This window comes from Marmota monax, unplaced genomic scaffold, assembly GCF_021218885.2.
Source record: "Marmota monax isolate L192 unplaced genomic scaffold, Marmota_monax_Labrador192_F-V1.1 WCK01_AAM20220418_F8-fsc00243, whole genome shotgun sequence".
Classification (NCBI taxonomy): domain Eukaryota; kingdom Metazoa; phylum Chordata; class Mammalia; order Rodentia; family Sciuridae; genus Marmota; species Marmota monax.
Genome location: NW_026694604.1, coordinates 657,084 through 673,368, shown reverse-complemented (window position 1 = coordinate 673,368; position 16,285 = coordinate 657,084). Strand labels below are relative to the sequence as shown.

At 36.9% G+C, this 16,285-nt stretch overlaps 1 protein-coding gene across 1 annotated transcript in view; it reads right to left on the bottom strand.

The window, feature by feature from the left end:
• Stx8 (syntaxin 8) overlaps positions 1 to 16,285 on the bottom strand; it is a 258,115-nt gene that overhangs the window by 101,424 nt on the left and 140,406 nt on the right. The window contains exon 7 of the mRNA XM_046422179.2: positions 11,163 to 11,264. Coding sequence (XP_046278135.1) covers positions 11,163 to 11,264 — 102 coding nt within the window. The remainder of the gene's footprint in view (positions 1 to 11,162; positions 11,265 to 16,285) is intronic.

Here is a 16,285-nt window from a genome sequence, read left to right as displayed (position 1 = left end):
CCTGTTCTTTCGTGGATAACTGAGCTACTGCCTAACCAAATAACGTCAGCACCCACAACGCAGCAGTCAGCTCCAGAGCAGCCGAAAGTGCCATAAGATGAGAGGCCCAAGCAAGGTACCTGCCATGAAGGAGGCCTGTGTCACAGTCACAGCTGATACCCGAGTCTCATACAAAGATCAATTTGTTGCCAATCCAAATAAATTGACCTTAGTGTTCAGACTCAGGGGCTGAGAAAATCAATGGTGATTTTAAAATGAACTCCAAATCAGTTATTCTAAGGAATTTAACATGGTTCAGTGACTGAAAATTGTCATTATTGCCTGGTTCTGAGATAGAAATGTGAGCCAAAAAACAAATACCAAGTCATTGGTGAGGTTCTGTTGGAGCCAATTAATGGATCCCTGAAGCTGATGAAATTATTCATTAATTCACCAACATCTGCAGTCAAGTTATTTAAAAGCTCATAACCAGGCCTTATGACAACACCGCATTTCCAAGGGTTTGGGTACAGGAGCATTGTCTATTTTCTAACTAGCACAAATTCCCTACACTACTCAACCCCTAGAATTTCATTTAAATATGTACAATCTAAAGTGGACATCTACTTCATCAGGGCCAAAAAAATCAGTCCTAGAGTTTAGTTTCTGACTATAGGCTTCTCTTTGCAACTGAGCTGCTTCCTCACAGACCCTGCAGGAAGCATGCCCCTGCACAGCAGGGAGAGGAGGGATTTATTCATGGGCAGAACAAATGTGGCCAACAAAGATGCTCTGTAGAGAGTCACCAATTAATGGAGTCATGTATTATTATAATTCCTAAGAATACAGGAATTGAAAAATTTTTGTTTACTTCTATTCATTCTTTAATTTCATTTGCTTCTGTTTAACTTTATTTAACAATGTTTATTGTTTCTCTTAAGCAAAGGTGAGGAGAGTAAACCTATATCTCCTTCTCTGAGCACATACCAGTAACTGACTGGGTCTCAGAATGCCTCTTAAAAAGAGGGGATTACACTTGAAAGACAGGTAGGAAATCTGTATTTGAATTTTCTTTTAGATAATATACCAAGAAGATAATACTTTATGAGTAACTGACTTTAACAATCCTATAAACGATCTATACCTCCATTAAACCCATTTATGATTATAATTTTTAAAGGAGGAGAGGCATGAAAATCTGTATCAAAACTTCCATTTTAGGAATTTTTTTTCAAAAAACAAAACATGTATACTAGATTGCTTTTAAATATGCAAATAACAATAGCCCTAGAGCTATAATGTCAACTTGAGAGACAAAAGTAAGAAATCTCTATCAACTGCTTTTGAACACAGAAGCCAGGAGTAGCATTCTTTTATTTCCTATCCTAACACATACTAAGCCCACCAAGTTTGCTCCCTGTCTTCCAGTAAAACATTTCCCCCATCCTTTTTCTTTTGTTCTGATAAGAAAAATTACATATGCACCTACATTTTTTGACCTATACAATAATGCATAACACTGAAGGTAAAAAGTCCCTTATGATTTCATAGGAATCTAACCTGGCACCAGTCACCCTGGATTAAAAAAGATTCACAAAGGTCTTGCCTAGACCCCCCCAGCCCATAGCTGAGGGGCTGTAATGTATGTGGGTATGTGGGTGGAGGGGTGTTTAATTCTCTTCAAAGAGGTATGAAAAGAGGATGACAAAGTTGGATGGAACTGCAAAGACCATCTAATCTCAGCCATCGATTTTACATGTGAAAAGACAGAGTGATTTCCTTCCCCAGGCTTACCTAGCTTGGGTAATTTCAGCCACAAATAGAATCCAATTCTTCATTTCATTTCAATTTACAAATATAAAAGAAAATCAATATGTGAATAAGGAGTGCTAGAGTGTAATAATGAATGCCTGATGGGTTTGGCTGTGTTAGCAAAATACATTAAGCAGGTGTTAGGGTGCTCCTTCTCCTGTGAGTAGGGAGACAAATGATATCAATAAGACATACTTTAAGTATGCAAAACACACTGTTCAAAGACTCTTGACAGTTCTCAACCCAGCCAGTATGTGCTGATCCTATAGTGCAGGTGAAAGCAGATGAATTAACTGAACAATCATTACCAGAAAACACGCACAAACATGAACATCAGTAACATCATCAATCAAGGCCCTTATGGTGTAATTATTACTCGATAAGAACAGAATGCGCTCTTAAAAATCACACCTGATTGTTTCAAACCACACCAAGCAAAAATAATCAAAAAATGATTGTACTTTGTGATCATTTCTGACCCCTTGATGATAGCAAAAAACAGTACCTCCTTGCAGATCATAAGAAGCGTGGAGGTCTCTGAGGTGATCACGGTGACAGCTCTGAGGCTGTCAGCCTCTATCAATCACCTTCTATTAAGTAAGGGTTTTCCAATTTTGCATCCCTCTCAAAGGCTTCATTTTGCCTGGATTAAGCTGAGGCATCAACATTTGAACTTGCTGCTCCTATTCCCACTCCCCAAATAAATGCTGTTAGCAAAAAAACAGGCTTTTCCACAGTTGGAACTCAAAATCAGCATAGACAACAGTGATGTGGTCACATATAAAAGACATTCTGACCACAAGCACTTGACACACACATTACCCAAACTTCACAAGCAACCACAGGGCACAGGATGAAGTAAATATTTAAGAGGAAGGTCTGTGACCCTTTAGCACCTGAAATGAATATTGAGAAATACTAATGTGCACATCAGATGTCACAGTGTTTTCTTGTTCTCTAGGTAGGTCTATATAATGTGAAACAATTCTCCTAATTGTTTCACATTATATAGTTTCACTACTTATTATCTATTATTGCCATGATGGAGAAAAGTCATTTTTCTAAAATACTCCAGATATGCCTGGGGAGAGAAATAGTTTTAAATCAATTGAAAACACTGTGTCAAAAATATTAGATCTCCTTAAGGAGAGGGACCCATTTTACTTCTTTTTGTAATACTGATGGTTGGGTAGATATTTACTATGTTAATATGCCAAAATCCCAAGGTGGGGACCAGAGTGTATATAAATAGATCAAAGTTACAATCATACACATTTTTTCTATATCAATAGATTTCATTTTTTTTCTGTGTCAGAATTTTGCTATTTTTTTAAATTTTTGCATTACAATTCTTAATACACCATTATTATCACTGTTGTTTTTAATGGCTACATAAATGCAACAAAGAACTAGAAATAGGAGGGGGACAGGAAGTAATGAGTATGAAAGAGAAAGAGTTCAGCGTTAGAACAAACAGGGCTAGGGGCTGACTAGAAACATGTGACAAGAGACCCCTGGTAGGACATTGCAACATGTTTTACTTGACCAATGTGGTGGGTTTTTAAAATTATTATTACTGGTATTATTATTTTTATTATTATTGAATTGAACCCAGGGGCTCTGAACCAATGAGCCACCTCCCCAGCCTTTTTTTAAATATCTTAATTTTATTTATTTATTTTTGTATGTGGTGCTGAGGATCAAACTCAATGCCTCATGCATGCGAGGCAAGCACTCAACAACTGAGCTTCAACCCGAGCCCCTCCCCAGCCATTTTTGTATTTTATTAGAGACAGAGTCTCACTGAGTTGCTTAGGGCCTCCCTTAATTTGCTGAGGCTGGCTTTGAACTCGTGATCCTCCTGCCTCAGCCTCCCAAGCTGCTGGGATTGCAGGTGTGGCCTGGCTCCATATGGTATTTTTTTAAATGTAAATTTACTGTCAATGTTAAAATATTGAAAGATTTGACTTCAAGATTCATATTTCAAGATCCTGTTTTTAAAAAGATACACACTGGGCACAGTGACACATTTTCATCACAGCTACTTGGGAGGCTAAGGTGGAAGGACCACAAGTTTAAGGCCAGCTTGGGCAACTTAGACAAAACTCCCATTTTGTCTCAAAACAGAAAATAAAAGGGGCTGGACATGTAACACTCTGATAGAGCACTCCTGGGTTCAACCCCCAGTGCCACATTAAAAGAAAAAAGATCTGGCAATTCTTGGCTTGCCTTTCCCCTTGGTAAAAACAAAGAACCCTGCTCTCTAGTTTGCCACTGGATTTAATAATCACAGTTACCTGCTTCACTCAGGACAAGGTTTCCTGTCTGGCCTCTGAAAACAACTGCAGAGATCAAGGACTTTTTGGGGTCGGGGTGCCAGAGATTGAACACGGACACTTAAAACACTCAGCCACCTTCCCATGGGCGTAACAGTCAGCTACAATCCCAGCCCTCTTGATTGTCTTTTAGACAGGGTCAGAGTCTCACAAAGTTGCTTAGGACCTCACTAAATTGATGAGACTGATTTTGAACGTGCAATCTTCTTGCCTCAGTTTCCCACGTAGCTGGGATTACAGGTATGTACCACTGTGCCTGGCTACAGAAGAGGTTTTGAGCCTGAAAAAAACAGGAAGAAATGGAAAGAAAGCTCATTTTTGGAGACAGATGATGAGTCCACAAGGAACATGCACAGAGTTAGAGGGTACTTTGGGCAGTCAAGAGAAGCTGGTTGGCAGCAAATGAAGACACAGTCATGGGATTCAGCTGAAGTCGGTCTGAGATGTCAAATTGCTAGCTGTCTGTGAAACCACCCACAACAGCAGATGAAATTAAAACTAAATGAGCATTTGAGTTCTCCATGGTCTGGTCCCAGCCTGTCTAGCTGAATTTACTATGGCTCTCAGACAAATGTCCTCCATCCCAGACCATCCTATTTCTTGTTTGAGAAACCTGTGTTGTTGTCCTCTTTAAGTCTGTATCTGAATGCTACTTCCTCCTACCTGCCTATTACATTCTATTCACCTTTCTAAAATGAGTGTAAGATATTGGCTGTGGCATGCAGCAGTATCCCATATACCTCCAGGAGACCCTTTCTCATACTGCCCCAAGTCTGCACCTTCCCATCAGATGGAGCCAGAAATCAAGAAGACTTTGTGCCTGACATACAACAGCATTCAATGAATGGTAGTGGGACAAAAGAAGGGAAGGAGAAAGCAACCTGAGCGTTTTTTGGGGGGTTAGTCTTGGGATGATGCTGGGTCATGGAAATTAAGGAGGAAAGCTGTTTTCACTAGAGAACCACCTCAGACATCAGAATTTATCCAAGAACAATGAAGACTGAAGAGAGACACTAGATTTTTAGCAAAAATCTGTTACTAATGAGCTTAGAGCTAGAGACAGTTTCTGATACATTATGGTAAAATAATTCAGCAATATATATCAAAAGCTCACATCCTGGATCTAAATAAATCTACTTGGAAAATCTGTGTGTAATGGATGACACGTTTTCTGTTTTGAAAGACCTCCTATCATGTGATGTCCTGCCAGGAGGTGGGGTATCACCTCCCACTTAGGATGACAAAACCACCAGTCTTCCCCTGCCTACCCTGGGCAGCCAGGCTCAGTCAGTAGGCACTCCCTTCTCTGACCAAGATAGGCAGAGATGATTAGAGGCAGGGGAGCCACTCAGCAACTCCGACCTCAGCATCCAATCCAGACTCTTCTCATTCAGGAATGATGGCTGCCCTGTCCCCTGGCCATTCAGATGTCACTTCTCTGGGCCTCAAATGACCTTCTAACTAAGAATTCCATGATTATAAGGTAGCCAAAGCCAATCTCTGAGGCTGGCATCTGGAAGTATCCTAACCAATATTGTTTTAGTCAGTTTTTTGTTGCTGTGACTAAAAGCCTGATAAGAACAACATAGAGGAAAAGTTTACTTTAGCTCATGATTTCAGAATTGAGTCCATGGTTGGCTGACTCCGTAGCTCTGGGCCAGAGGTGAGCCAGAACATTATAAGGGAAGGACATGGCAGTGTAAAGCAGCTTAGGACATGGCAAGAGGAAGCACAGAGAGCTAGCTCTGTTTGCCACAAACAAGATATAAATCCCAAAGTCACAATCCAGTGGTCCACCTCCTCCAGCCACATTCCCACTTGCCTACAGTGACTAAACAGTTAATACAGATCAGTGGGTTAATTCATGGATTAGGTAAAATCTCTCATAATCTGATCATTTCACCTCTGAAAATTCTTGCATTGTCTCATGTATGAGCTTCTGGGAGACACCTCATATCAAAACTGTAACATATATTTTAACTGAGAGAAAGAAAAATTTAAAAAACCCTAAATATAGGGGGGAAATCCACTATACATCTAATATAGCAGAATGTGGAACAAGGCGCCCATAACAGGAGTACAGAGTTAAATGACGACACAGTGATTAGTACCTCTCTACCAAGTAGCTAACAAAATGTTTATAACATTGAAATATAGAAGGGTTTAAAAATACAGCATTACCATAATCCTATTAAATACTACTTGCAAAGAAAAAGTATAATACCAAAATATTAATTATAGAAGCATTTTACTTAATTTTTTATATTACAAAAGTGGCATAAGCTTACTGTAAGATAGTCTAAAGTTATATAAAGAAATCCTTGGTAACCCCCGTCAGTTGCCCCAGGCCTTACCCACTCTCACCATTCTGAATATTGACTACAGATCTTCCATACCTCTATACAAGCCTCAACAAACACTGCATATGCTCCTCTTTCCTTCCCTTTAATGAGATCATGGTATATACACTCTGCTTATATTAGTTTGATATTTTCACTTTAGCAGACTCAGAAGCAGCATCTACTCATTCTCTAAGCCTTGGTTCTGGGGTTGTGGTCTCTTGGAAACCTTGGAGCTCCAAGCTGACTTAGGTCAGTCATGAGTGATTTACACCAGATGTCCCTTTTCTATACTCTTAAGACCTATCTTTTAGCTCCAGTTCCTAGCCCAGTGACTAGAACAAGGGAGATGCTGTAATCATGTTGGCATAGAGGAAGAGAATGAATGAAGGAGAGAGCCAGAGGACAAGATGACTTTGAAGGCAGAATTCCTTGGTGGCAGACAGAGCACTTCTCCCTTGAGAATGAATAAGGATGGCATGGAGGTATGGAGACACACCCATATACACAAATAATTCCTTGGGGCTAAGGAATTTCACTAGCTTATCTCAATGAACAATGACAAGGAAAAGAAGAAAAAGCAATAAAACAATATCTAAGAAAAAATACTCCCAACAAATAATAATTTTTCAAAACAATTTTTTGAAAGACAAAAGTAGCTCTAAGGTCTTTGAAATAAACTACACGACTTTGAACTACATTTTTGTCAGGTTCAAAAGAACAATTATGCCAGGTGCAGTGGCACATCCTAGCAGCTCAGGAGTCTGAGACAGGAGACTCTCGAGTTCAAAGCCAGCCTCAGCAATGGTGAAGCGCTAAGCAACTCAGTGAGACCCTATCTCTAATAAAATACAAAATAGGACTGGGATGTGGCTCAGTGGTCACGTGCCCAGCGTTCAATCCCCAGTACACCCCCCCCCCAAAAAAAAGAGCAAATGTAAGAAAAACACACTGACAGGGTCATACAAGGTAAAGCAACATCATCACCAGTAGCATGTGCACTAGAGGTGGCTTCTGCTAACTTCATGACTGATAATGGGCTTCAAACACAAAATTTCAAATTTCTGGTTTAAAAAAAAAATCAACTCCTTCTCGAATCAAATGAGGATGCTAACTTCATAGCTCCAAAATATTCCTATATGACTAACTCAAGTAATTGCTTCTCCTTAATGTTCTATGCTGGTTTCAAATAGAAGCAGGAGTCCTTGAGTCTTACCTATGGAAGAGGCTCTCTACAATCAACTTAAACCCATACCTTAACATAGCTGGTGACGAGTAAGGATTCTTTTGTACCAATCACTATCCTACCTAATTGTTCCCATAAGTCTACAGAATAACTACGTGTATAAGTTGGGCATCCCTTATCTGAAATGCTTGGGACCAGAAGTGTTTCAGATTTCAGATATTTTTGGATTTTGGAATATTTGCATATACCTAATAAGATATCTTAAGGAAGGGATTCAAGTCTAAACAAGATATTCACTTGTTTCATACATACCTTATATACATAACGTGAAAGTAATTTTGTACAACATTTTGAGTGCGCCTGCATTTTGACTGAGACACATTACATGAGGTCAAGTGTAAAATTTTCCACTTGTGACATCATGACAGCACAAAAAAAAAGTGTCAGATTTTGGAGTATTTAATATTTTGAATTTTCAGAGTAGGGATGCTGAATCTGTGATTGCTATTCTCATGGTGCAGAGAAGGAAACTGAGGCTTAGCGAGCTCTCCAAGTCAGCCAGGCTGCAAGTGGCAGAGCCCAAATAGACATCCAGTTCTGCGTCATGCCTGCCCAGTAGTGCTGTACTGCACTGTTTTAAAGCCTGTCCTGCTGCATGTCCAGCAGTGCTGAAGGCGGACCCAATGGTTCTAGGTTAAGACTGTGTTTGTGCAAGGTCAGGGGGGCTGATTTCTAATCACATCACCAGAACGCTGCTGCAATCACAATAGATGTGCTTAGACAACATTACGTAATAGTCACTATGCTGAGAAGCAAGACTGTCCCTCAACCCTAGTCATTCAGAATTCTTCGTCTGGGCTTTCACAATTGGCTCCCTCCCTCAGACTCAGACAAGGCTCTATTTTGAATTCTAATGAGGATCAGGCACACTGAATATTTAAACTGCAATTACAAAGATCCTACTTTTATGTAAATGTTCTTAAAACAAGAAACAGATCTGAAAATACATAAAGGTACCAGAGGGAACCTCTAAGTCTAATTTGCTTTTAGAGTCTAGAAAAAAAAATCCCAGTATTGTTTTCTGCTTGTTGCTATCATAGGGCTGCAGTTGGGAGAAGAAAAGGGAGGGGGGAAAAAATCACACAAAAAAGATTTCAGCAAAAATTTTAAAGCCTGGCTCTGGAGTGAAAGGTTCACAAAGAGGTGCTTGAATTCTTTGTTAACAACTGAACAAACAAATTCATCATCAGGCCCTTCTCCTGTGTGGCCCCCTTGCAATTCGTTCTGTATTTATAACTAGAAATTCCCTCACTACTCAAGCGTCTATGACTGGTATGTCAGACCATCAAGGAAGATATGTGCAGGATAGGGAAACAAAAGGCCATTTCATGGCTCACAACATAGTTTTGCACTCCTTTGAGGAGAATGATGATGTGCCGGCTGCCATCCACTCAAGTCCTCTTAGTGACACAGTAAGAGAGAACCACGTGAACAGTAATCGGGTTACATTTGAATGGTTTGCTTAAATCCCACCCCTACTAGTTAAAACACACCTTGCCTGCAGTTTCATGTATGTATGAGTTTACATATAAAATGATCAATATGCAAATGATCAATGCCTCGCATTTGAGTGGAATAGGTAAGTAATATTTTTGCTGTGTCTTGAGGCTCTTGAACCAATCCCTTACCCCTCAAATGCCTTTCCTATTAAGATCATAATTTAACTTCTGTGGCATTTGGATGTCCTCTTCTAAATGCTAGCATTTATGGAAAGGGAATGTGAATTTTTTTTTAATTTGTCTTCTGGGTGATTTTCTCTATTGCTGATAACGAAAAATATCTATTCCATTTTGTGTCACTGTTATTTTTAATTTCTAGAAGTTCTATTTGGTCTCTTCAAATTTTCTATGCTACTTTTTTTTTTTTTTTTTTTAGAGTTTGCTGTTCTATCAAGATGCTTTCAAGCTTAACTTTTTTTTTAATTTAAAAAGCAGAATTAATGTTATAATTTATGTCTGATAAATTTTAAATTACAAGTCTATGCCGATTGGTTTTCATTTTCCACAGTCTATTGCTGATCCTTGCTCATGCTGTGCTATTCCATGTATGCTAGCTTATTCTCTGCTCACTTATCTTCAATTGCATGCTGGTCATTACCTTTAGAAATATATATATGGTTGATTCCTAGAGATGTAGGATAAATATTCTTTGCTCTAATAGGCATTTCATTTGTTTTTGACATGTAACTGGAGCCTCAAACCAAATTCATGGTATGGGTTTCCCAGGCTACCTGAGTGTAATATGTCCACGGTGCAAATTCACATGAGGGCCTTTCTCACCCAGTCTATCAGAACTGTATTCCCCCACCCCCACCTTTCTTTTTCCTCCCATATTCTGTTCAGTGCCAATACTGCCTTCTCCACCACAGTCCTCAAGTGCAAGTTTAATTTACTTAAGGGTGTAAATTATTCAGAGGGTATAGCTCTTTAAGAGTCCCAGTGCCAAGAGTCTCCTAGTACACTTCTGAGTTGAAGTGGGCCTAAGAACTTATTTTCTATCCCACTTTTTTGCCCCTCTCAGGACTATAGAAAACCCCAATTTCTACCTGCAAATAGGCATTATCAAATTAAAAATTAAAAAAAGAGAAAATACTGGAAAGCACCTAAGAGTTTAGAGTTTGGAAGAATAGTGATTCTTCACATGTTAGCTTTATAAACTCATGCACCTTTGTGAGATGAAGCAACAAATAAGAATCACAGTGACTGCTACCATTGTACACATTTACTGTCACTTACCTTTAAGGCAAGGCACTGTACATAGGCAATATATAATTTACACTTTGCAAAATGCTGCATAGGGATTACTGCAGAATAACAAGCATCTGCATCAGAACTGCTAGGCATTCTTAACAAATAATGTGCACTCTTGAATTCCATCTTAGATCTACTCAATCAGAATATCTAGCCAAGTATGTTAAGTACTCCAAGTGATTTTTATCTTGAAATATGAATCCCCATTTTATATACAAGGCATCAAAACATAAAGTGACTTGAAAAAAACAACATCACCAAATGTAGGGTCTTAACTTGGTCAGACTTCAAAACCTGAGCAACTCTTAACTGTTCTGGGGCAGGTTCAATAATAAGCTAATAGTTTTTAAAAGTCAGAAAAGCAAACAAGAGCATCTTTAAAACCTACAAGAACTACCACTACCAACCTGCATAATGTTATACAATTTCCCAAACTATTAATCTCTGTAAACAAACAAAGGTTTCACAGATTAGATTTAAAAAAGAAAAAGATAATGATATTCTGTCTGAACCCCAAATAATTCATTTCATCATAAGATAAACACATCTTTTGGCAATTTCAATGCTTCATCAAATAAATGATACCACTTGTATTAGAGGAACAACCAAATCCCCGCAGTAATGAGACATGGGAAACTCAAAGCAGAGTGAATCCACAAGTGATCAAAGAAACAAAGCCGTAATGATTATCATCTCTTACCACATGAGGTTGACTTTCTGTCCACCAGGCTCACACGCCTGGTTTCAGTGCGAAGTCTTTCATCTGTGTTCTCCACAAGGTTGGCAAGGTCATCAATTATCTCTATAAAGGAAAGCAAGATGGGAGATTAATATTCCCACAACACCCCAGCTCAGATTGTGGTTCCATAGCTGTGATAATCCTTCCTAGTAGTAATCTGTCAAGCACAATGAGTGAAAAGGTATATGATATCCTTTGAAAACTGCAATTCTGATTAAAATAGGCCAAAACAAAAATAGTAAAGAAAGAAAACTGGTTTAATGGGATTCTAGGAAAGCAAATTTAGGGAAAAGAAAGCATGACACATTTCTTTCTTTCAGTCAAATTTTCATTCAAGTATAAAGGTGACAGTAAGGAAAACTTCAGGGATGACCTTGGCCCTTCTTGAGAAAAATCACTTGATGAGAAAACTAGCCAAGCAAGAGATGAATAAAAACAAAAAACTTAATGAAGAAACCAGAGACCGTGGCATAAGAGATAATGGATAGGTTAGAATGAAATTCATCTCAAAACTGAACTGAGACTAAGCGAATATATGGATAACGGAAAGGTACATAAATGTTGCAAACAACATGCGACCCAGAATTCCAACTGAAAAATTAGGGAACCATTGGGAATAGGGAAGTAAAGTAAAAAAGAAGTTGAAATAATTATTTTTTTTCCCATTTCTCACAGCAAGTCACATCAAGCCATTAACAAGTTAAACATAGAAATATATAGCTTTTTAAAACTACTAAAACTTCAATGTGCTTTATGTCATTTTTTGGTGAACCTTTAGCAATTATCATCTTTTAGTAATTACTATCTCTTGCAAGGATCCTTTCTGTGGAGTTCATTTTTTTATGCTAATCTTTAAAAAGTAAAATTAAACACATTTAACGTCATTTTAAGTGACATTTAAAACAGCATATTATGATCTTAATTATGTGGAATTACTTATATCCATCTTCCTATATTTACATACCTATAGGGATATATGTGGATGAGGCATTCTAATGTTAATAACGATTATTTCTACCTGGCTGTGGTGGCACATGCCTATAATCCCAGAGACTCAGGAGGCTGTGAATCTCAAGTTCAAGGCCAGCCTCAGCAACATAGCAAAAGCCTGTTTCAAAATAAATAAATAAATAGGGCCAGGGATATAGCTCAGTGGTAAAGCACCCCTGGGTTCAATTCCCAGTACTACAAAAAAAAAAAAAAAGATAATTTATTTCTAGGTTGTGGGATCCCCTAAAACTATGAGCCCAAATAAATCTATCTTCTTTATAACTCATATAACTCAGATATTTTGTCAAAGTGACAGAAATCTGACATACTGTTCAAAAAGCAAGAGAAAAAATGGGCAAAAAGATTTGAAAGGAAGATATGAACTATATTTGCAGATGACATGATTGTGTACATAGAAAACTATGAAATCTATTTAAAACTATTAGAATAAGTGACCTTAAAAAATTGGTAGATACAAAGTCAACTGTGAAAGGCAATTTATTTCCAAATACTTAAACTAACAATAGAAAGAAAAGAAAACCCATTAAAGTGTAAGAGCATAAAAAACTATCAGGTACTTAGAAATAAACGTAACAGATGTGTAAATCCTTCACACTTAAAACTACAAAATGCTATTCGGGAAAAAAATTAAAGAAAACCTAAAAAAAGAAAGCATTATAGCACATTCATAAATTAGAAGACTCGATGTTTAAGATACCTATTCACGTTTCTCAATTGATGTATAGATCCAATGTAATCTCAATCAAACTCCTAGCATGCTTTTTAAATGAAACTACCAATTCTAAAACTCACATGGAAATGTAAATAATTTTAAGAAGTTTGAATAATCTTAACAAAGGAAAAAAAGTTGGAGATATTAAACTACCAAAATTCATTTTTATCATAAATTCACAATAATTAAGACAGCATGTATTAGAATAAAAACAAAATAGCAAGCCTAGAGACAGACCTCTATGAGTGCACACATGCATGTACACTCAATTTTCAATAAAGTCATCAAAAAGTCATTCAAATGGAAAAAGAATAGACTTTTCAACAAATGACGCTGGAACAACTGGATATATGTATGCAGAAACAAAATGACATTTTTCCCCCACCATGCAGACCTAACTAAGTTCCAGGACCATAAAGCTTCTAGAAGAAGGAAAAAAAAAAAGGAGAAAATCTTTATGACTTTGAATGGGCAAATATTTCTTGCACACACAAAAAGGGAATATTCACAAAAGAAAAAATTTGGTCAGATATTATAAAAATAAAAATTTGTGCTCATCCAAAGACACCATTACAAAAACTGATAAACAAGTCTTAGTCTGGTAAAAACAGTATTTGCAGGATATATACTTGACAAAATATTTGTATATAGACCATATAAAGAATCCCTAGAAAAGACAAACCCAGCCTTAAAAAAGATCTGAACAGATGTTTTGCAAAAGAAGATACACAAATGGCTCACAGACTCAGAAAAGGAACTCAGCATTATTAGTCGTAGAGAAATACCAATTTAAACCATGATAAGATACTACTTCACATTCATTAGAACACTAAAATTAAAGATTGACAATGCTAATTGTTGAGAAAGATGTGGGCACTGTAGAAGTGTACATCAGTTCTCATCAAGCCAATCATAATCTGTTCTTTCATTCAGAACTTTCACTCCTAGGTACTTGCTAATTAGAAATAAAAATATATTTCTCAAAAGACTTTTACAAAAATATGTATAGAGCCTTATTTATGATAACCCCAAACTAGAAACAACTGAAATATCAACCATTAGGAGAATGGGTGAGCAAATCAGGTTATAGCTGTAAAATTAAAAAATGAGCTACTATTGAATGCAAAAACTGTATAAATAGTAAAATTTTTTTTTGGCTAAAACAATAAAAACCGACCTGTGTTTTATGTTCCATTTATATGAAATGTAAAGATAAACATAACTCATAGAATAGAAATATCTCTAGGGTAATGAGGGGATTGACTAGAAAGGCACAAAAGAGAATTTTTCAGAATGATGGAAATATTATATATGTTATTAAATTTGTATTTATATATGTAATTTATATATTTATATTATAAATACAAATTTATATAGTTATCAAAACTCAGAACTGAACACTAAAGACCTGTGCATTTGGTTTTACATAAGTTATACAATTTAAAATGTAAACCAGAAAAAAATAAATTAAAGTTTACAATATTAGAGTACTCCTAAGCTTGTCCAGTAAATAAGAAGGAATAAAGGAGAAAGGGAGGGAGGAAGAATTGCTTTAAGACTAACAAAACTTTAGAACTGTAAGAAGTCATTCCACCACCTTGTGGTTCCTTCCTCTTTTACATTTTCCCTGGCAGTGGAACAGTTAATCTTTCACTGAATACTCCAGCAATGGGTAACAAGGACACTTGTTTAAAAAAAAAAAAAATCAGCTCCGTGGCGCGCTAGCCAGTGACTATAATTATTATAAAGTTCTATGTAATGAACTGAAAATCTGTCTGCTTTCCACTGTAACCCCAGTTACTTCCAGACAGACACAATCTCAGTGCCCTTTCTTTCATAATTCTCCTATATCTCTTTTGTCTTAGGCTAGAGACAACTTCGAATCTTAACAAGTCCTCAAAGGAAGAGATTTCCTGATTTTGTGACATGCGATGTTTAGTCTCAGTATTCTTCCTAAAACATGATGACAGGACTTGGAGAAGTTGTTTCGTGCGTGTGCGTGTGCGTGTGCGTGTGTGGTCAGCACAGAACACAGTTGTGTTTATATTCAGGAGCATTTAAAATTAAGGATTTTTTTGGATGGAATGTTGACTGTGGGGCACATAGGACAAGGACCTTCACAAATGTCCTCATTCTGTGAGGTTTCCATTACTTTTTCACTTTTCATTGTTATTCTTTACTTTTGCTGCTGAGCCTAGTTGTACAAACTTGTGCTTTCGTTTGCTGATATAAATTCAGTGTTATTTTCCTACGTAAGAGACAACTAATAACTAAATATAGAAGTAGAGGGAACTCGTGTTTTTTAAAAATATGGAATATTTAAAAAAGATAAATTTATACCACTGTAATGTGTCTGCTTTATAGAAAGGAATAGTTATTTGTTCAGTTGAATGAGAGACCACCTATTAGATGATTTCTTTTAAACTTTATGACCTCTAGCAACAGCTTTTAATTTTTTAAAACATTAATTTGGGGGTTTCTCCTATTCTCAGTTGTCCATATATACATTGGCATCATGTTCTTAAAAATCTGTTCAAAAAATTAAGTATTTTTATGATCCAGGCCTCATGCCTTATCAGGATATTCCATAGTAACTGTAAATGACTTGTACAGCTGAGGGGTACATTGTTCTCATGTAACTGATTATATTCAGGCTCTCACAATATGTCTCAATACCATAATATGTAATATAAACTTCAGGTTTAATATCCTCTGTTATTATAGGAGAGTAAGTGCAAAATACTCCTTGTCTAACAATAAATATGTCAGCTGTTCTATGCTAACTAGGTTTCTAGATAGATTTCTCTTTGAATTTATAAATATTTGTAATTATGACTCAGAGGTAAATCAATAAATTTGTAGATTAGTACAGCAAAACTCAATAGTTAACAGTGAAGGGATTAATGTTTTAATCTAAACCAAATACAAAGTTTTTCATTTTGGCTGGTAACCCTCTTCTATTATTTTTAAAACAACTCTAATTTTTAAGACGTAAAAACAATTTAATTGTAGTTTATAAATACCCTCAAGTATGGAAGCACCTTTGGGTAAAGGCTAGAAGAATTTGCAGAAAGCTAGAAAAAGCCTAGACTGCTGTAAACGGAACATTAAGTGAAGGCTCAGAAAAAGCTATTGGAAGTCTGAATCTTCTTAGAGATTACTCATGTGGCTGTCATCAGAGTGCTGGCAGAAATATAGACAGCACAGGTCATTCTGATGAGGTCTCAGATGAATGCCAGGAACAATGTATTGGAAAATGGAGAACAGGCCATCTTTATTACACAGTTGCAAACAATATGGGGGCACTGTGTCCATATCCTAGGATTTTGTGGAATGGAGGACTGAAGATTGATGAACTAGG